Source organism: Simochromis diagramma, unplaced genomic scaffold, assembly GCF_900408965.1.
Source record: "Simochromis diagramma unplaced genomic scaffold, fSimDia1.1 OVJJ01000321.1, whole genome shotgun sequence".
Lineage (NCBI taxonomy): Eukaryota > Metazoa > Chordata > Actinopteri > Cichliformes > Cichlidae > Simochromis > Simochromis diagramma.
In genome coordinates, this window is record NW_024386772.1 from 17,740,046 (window position 1) to 17,746,045 (window position 6,000).

The 6,000-nt window shown below is 35.0% G+C and overlaps 1 protein-coding gene across 2 annotated transcripts in view; it reads right to left on the bottom strand.

The window, feature by feature from the left end:
* The window catches only part of LOC120713955 (immunoglobulin mu heavy chain-like), a 539,092-nt gene extending 538,114 nt beyond the window's left edge, over positions 1 to 978 (bottom strand). For both annotated transcript variants that reach the window (XM_039999918.1, XM_039999925.1), the window contains exons 1-2: positions 906 to 978; positions 518 to 815 (exon numbers count right to left, since the gene is read on the bottom strand). In XM_039999918.1, coding sequence (XP_039855852.1) covers positions 518 to 815; positions 906 to 948 — 341 coding nt within the window. In that variant the 5' untranslated portion in view covers positions 949 to 978. The remainder of the gene's footprint in view (positions 1 to 517; positions 816 to 905) is intronic.
* Positions 979 to 6,000: the final 5,022 nt, after the last annotated feature.

The following is a 6,000-nucleotide window of genomic DNA, read 5'->3' on the forward strand; positions in this document are numbered from 1 at the left end:
TGGAGGAAATTGCAGTAATAATTAGAATTGTATGACTGAACAATATGACTTCTAATTTGTTTGGTATTGAGTTTCTTTGATAGAGGGTTTTTAAATAATTTGTTCTTTTCTTTAAAACAGTAACTTAATTCACGCTTAGATACAGATAGGTATAGAATATTTTATTTGCGACATTTATTTATTTAGCTATTGTTTTACTTTTTGTACTTGTTTTGTGTAATGTTATCATATTATCTTAGGTCAATTTGTTACAATTGTTTGCATGTAAATTATTTGTTGCTTTCTCTGATGTTTTTCTTTTAACAATAACAAAATTGTATACTGTGAAAAAATAATAATAGTTAAATTATTTATTTCTTATGAAATAAGTGATTCACATGAATATTGTAATATTGTTAGAATGAGCAGTCTCTTTATATCTTTAATGGTCTGAGAGCTCCTCCTCTGGTTTCTTTACTAATGTTCAGGCACTGTGAAGTTTTTGTTCAGGTCTACTGATGCTTCATGTTACTGTGACTCTCTGGCACAGTAATACACAGCAGTGTCTTCAGGCTGCACATTCGTCCCCCTGAGAGTGACTGTTTTGCTGGAAGATTCAAAGCTGATGCTGAACTTGTTTTTTAGTGAATCTTTGTAGTATGTTGTCCATCCATCTCCTGCCCTTCCAATCCACTCCAGTCCTTTTCCTGCAGGCTGTCTGATCCAAGCTGTTGGGTAGCTGCCGAGAGAATAAGAAACCTGACAGGTGATGGTCAGGTGTTCCCCTGGCTGTACAATCATGGAGGCTGGCTGTGTCAATGTTTCAGAATTTACACCTGTTAACAGAAAAGTATATTTCATAATAAATTATCAAATTGTGCTGACAAAACTAAACTAGAGATTGTGAGAAATCCAGAGAGACTCACGTGATCCAGCTAACAACAACAGCAGCAGAGCTACAGAAAACATGATTTAGGTTGAGACTGATATTCTGGAATCTCCACGCAAAGAAAATGTGCAGAGTTTTATGGCTGAGCAGAAAGGAAGCCAAGTTTGCATAAAATCAAACATACAAAGCATCTTTGTTGACCTAACTCTGACTCATCAAAGAGGCTGTGTACCATCGTTGTATGTTTATGTTATTAAACAAATACGATGTATTTATATCCTTATTTGTGCACCAGAAGCGATTCACTTTGTTTCAGATCTTAAAGACTGATTCTACAGAAGCTTTAAACAGTGACATTTATTGATTCATACATTGCTTTACTTATTTATTTATTTTCTGTATCGTCATGGAAATACACTTAAACATGTTTGGAGAATTTTGCAGACATACCCTGTTTACAGATGTCAGACACACAGAAACAAAGAGCTTACAGAGAAAAATAGCTGCTCAGAAAATGTAACATATATACTTAGGTCTCTTTTACATGTATGTATGCACTAATCTTAATTGTTGAAAGGCTTTTAAAAAAATGATGAATCTTTGTGGCAGTAAGTGCAGTGTGAAAAATAAATAAACAATTTTCCCCATTTTTGTGGATCAATAACATTTTATGTAAAAGAAAATCCATGTGTATCAAACAAAGACACATTTCTTTTTGGTGGAAAGCAAAATGCACTTAAATATTAAGACGTAACAAGTTGCGTCAAGTTACTTTTGTTTCATTAGATGCAATTATAAAATTTACGTAAATATTTTCAGAGTGAAGAAAGTTGCTGTTTTTGTACTTATCTTTGATTTTTATATGATGAAACCTCTTTAATATCCTTATGGGTCTGAAAACTTGTTTTTTGGTTGGTTTACAGCTGTTTGGTGTTTGTTTGGTGTTTGGCACAGTAATACACAGCAGTGTCTTCAGGTTGCACATTTTGTACATAAAGAGTTACTGTATTGCTGGAAGAGTGTAAGCTGATACTGAACTTTTTCTTTAATGAATCTTTGTATGTAGCCCATCCAACACCTGCACTTCCAATCCACTCCAGTTCTTTCCCTGCAAGCTGTCTGATCTAAGCTGTCCAGTAGGTGCTAACAGAATAAGTGACCTGACAGTTGATGGTAGGATATTAACAAAGCTCTGAAGTCTCAGAGGCTGACTGTGCCAGCTGTTCACACTTTACACCTGCAAACAGAAAAGCATATTTCATAGAAATAAACCATCAGAGTTCTGCTGCTGAAGACAGAGGGCTGGTTGTGAAAGCTCTGATGGGGTCATATTAAGGCAAATAGAACAAAAAACCAAAAACTAACCATAAACATGGGTGATCCAGTATTTGTCTTTGTGTGTGTTTATCTGAATGAGTCCATGAGCCTCTCTCAGCTGACCTGTTCTGCAATACATATGAAGGGACTGAAGACATCAGTACTCTACCTCTTCATCAAAGAAATACTGTCTCGATTCACTCACACTTACCATACATTCATTTTCAGATACAGTTTGCATGTTATTTTTCAGTCTTAAAGCACTAAAAATGCAGTATATCATAATCTAAACAAATCTCATGTAGCAATTACACCAGGTGGTGACATTTAGCTGCTAACAAGCGAGACACTCACTCAATAGAAAAAAAATAATAATAATAATATATATATATATATATATATATAAACATTATTTATAGCCTTGAGAAGAGGAAGTAAAAGAAAAAACACAAGAGCAGCTGCACACATGAACATTTCTGCATATTTAGATGCATGACATGCTTTTCTTTCTCCTCAGTTTTCATGTTTTACTGCCACCTGGAGGTTTTTTAGTATTTACTTTCTTTAAAAGGGTATTTGGCTTAGTAATATACAATAGAGTCATACTGCTGGACTGTACAGACCTGTGGAAACAGAAATGTAATTTCAATCTTTATCTAACTATTTAGTATTTCGTTTGTCTTTATAGGTGTGAATTGACTGAAAGCTCCTTCCGAATAAAGCATCAGAACTACAGAAAAGAAAAAGAAAAACTTTGTTGATCTTGATTTTTAATAAATCTATATTCTGAAATATGTTTCTGTCAACCAAGGTGTTGGGGATTATACAGCAACTCAGTTTTCAGTCCTCTTCTAAATTGAAAAAGTACATTATGGGTCAGTAGTTTGTTCCAAGATCTTAATATGGAAATCATTTATATGATTAATAGATATTTTCTCATCTGTTTACACTTTACATCATGAATACTGAAATTAGTTTTCCAGTGAAGAAAACCCTCAAAATCACTCCACTCCAAACTCCTGCAAGAAAAAAAGAAAAACAAAGAAAAGAAGTTATCATTATAATCAGAGTGTTGTCTTCCTGTTTTAAACAATAAATTGTTTTCTCACGATGGAAACATATAATAAATAATAAACTCCAGGAAGTAATGTAGTCCATAATTTAGACCACTTTATAATCAGAATGTTTGTCTGGTTAAAAAGTGTCCAAAGCTGTTCTGTTAAAAAAACTACATGAGAACTGATGACTGTCACGGTCTTGGGTCATGCAACCCAGTGTTTTGTGTTTCACTGTATTCTTTTATTCATTTATGTTGTAGCTTAGCTTATCCAGTTAATTTCTATTAAGCCTAGGTTGCTGTTATTGTTCATTGTTTAGTAGATTCCCCTTGTGTTTTCACCCTGTGTTTTGGTCTCTCTTACCCTTGATGTTGTCATGTCTGTCTGATCATGTTTCCTGTTTTATTTTGAAAGAGTCTGGTGTTCTTTGTTCTTTGTATTTAGTTTCACCTCCCCTGTCCCGTCATTAGGTTTATGTGTGTCAGCTGTGTCCTCGTGTGTCTCTACTTCTCCTGATCACCTCATGTGTGTACTTAAGTCTGTCTTAAGTCTGTCTCTCTTGTTCACTGTTGCGTCGTCTGTGTTCCTTCCCTCAAGTCAGTTAAGTGTTTCCTCAAGATTTTGTGCAGGTCATGTTCATTCATAGTTTATTCATATACCTGCACAAACTCTTGTTCATAGTCATCACAGTTATTTTCCCATGGTCGTTTTCCTCATATAGGTTTTTTAATATTTCCCAGTTTAGGTTCCAGTTTAGTTTTGCTGCTGTTGTCTTTTGCTTTATTTTTGTAATTCATGTTAATCAGCCTGAATAAACAGCTCACCTTCTGTTTGAAACCCAGTTCTGTGTCCCTCTGTGTCTGCTCCTGGGTGCGTTACATTCACACACCAGCGCACCCCGCACTGACAATGATGATGTGTTTATAAAGGAGCAAAACTCTGCATAGACCTCCCACAACAGGAGCTAATTGTTTTTCACTGAGTTTTATTGGGCCTTTTCCCCTCAAACAAATGCTTCCAAAAGAAGTAATACTGTTAAATTTAGCCAGATCTAATAGGACCTGTAGGGTATCCCAGGGTGTTTTGTATAATTTCATTGTGTCATATTTGCTAAAAAGCAAATACCTACAGCAGCTCAAACAGCTCATTCAGCAACAATAACTGTGTCTTCAGTCCTAACCAGAGTTGACAAAGTATAGTATCTGCTAATAACGCCACTTCATTGCTTTGCCAAGATCCTGTCTGATCCAGTCTGTCTGTCTGATTTAGTCATTCACTGGATGTGATGTGAGAGATTGTAAAATTCAGTCTCTGAGAATTATGTTTCCTGCTTCTGTGAAACATCTGACAAAGAAGGAAATCATCGCTTGTACCTATTCAAACAATTAAACATGATTTTAATGTAACTCAGTTACTCAAATTTACAATGAATGATTTTCAGCTTGCTCATGTTTCCAGACTGTAATCAAGTGTGCATTTTACAGTGTCAAATTACCATTTGTATTTACCTTTGATATTAATATAACTAACAGATATTTTCCCATTGCGTAAAGTAAAACTTTAAATGTAGACTCAAAGGTCCTTTTTCAGGTTAAGAAAAAAAAAACAATACGTCATTTACTGGTTGAGGTTTTTGCACACTTGCTATTCTGTCTTCAATCACTGTGCTTTGTCGGGCACAGAAGTAAACAGCCGAATCTTCCTCTGTCAGGCTGTTGATTTCAAGGTACTGTCTGCTGCTGGAGTCTTCTTCAGTTACGATGAAACGATCTTGAAAAGAACTGCCATAGATAGCAGAGTTTGAGCCTGTGTCCATTCTGCCAATCCACTCTTCCAGGTTTCTGTCATATCCAATGCAAATAATGGCTTGTCAGGCTATAACCAGACAGCATACATGATATCTTTACTCTCTCTCCAGGTATTTCACCTCATCATCTCAGTAAGTTATTTTTCAGTAATGTGTTTCATATGAGAAGGAGTCGAATTTAAACATTAGCTCTCTTCAGTTCAAAGGATAGTAAAAAACCCAGAAGTGACACAATTTACTACAGAGTCCAGAATCACTCATCAAGTTTGTTCTTCTGTGTTTTAAAGAAAACATAATTTGCCATAATTTAAAGCTGTTTATAGTCAGAGATTGTTTTTCTGGTTAAAAAAAGAAAAAGAACTGCAAGAAGTTCTGTGATCAATAAAATGAAAATTGGTGATGATGTGTTAATAATGGAGCAAAAGTTTGCAGAGATCTCCCTCTACAAGAGAAATTTGGTATTCAAAAACTTAGTTATACAGCTTCTAAGTATTTTATCATCATCATATCATATCATTATCATATATCGTATCGTGTCATTATATCAGGAGTATCTTTGCCATAGTACTTAAGTTTATAAACACCATGAGAATCTCATTCTCACCTGACCCGATTATTTACAGAGGGATGGTTTGTGAATGCTGCAGGATTGATGCGATGCTGATCTACATTTCTCATTGCTCTGCATGTAGTGCCGGAGGAATCAGCAGTATATTTTTGATGATATATTTCTCATGTACTGTGGATAATTGCTATCCAGAGGTAGACCTTAAAGTACAAAATGGATAAAATATATGTTTTACTTTATTGGAAGTGGAAAAATATTCTATAAAGTGAATTTAAAATTTTATGTGAGTGTATCTAATGAAACCCTCAGGATTTTGTACAGCTGCTTAGCAACTTCTGTCACTGTGGATCTCGAGCACAATAATAAACAGCAGAATCTTCAG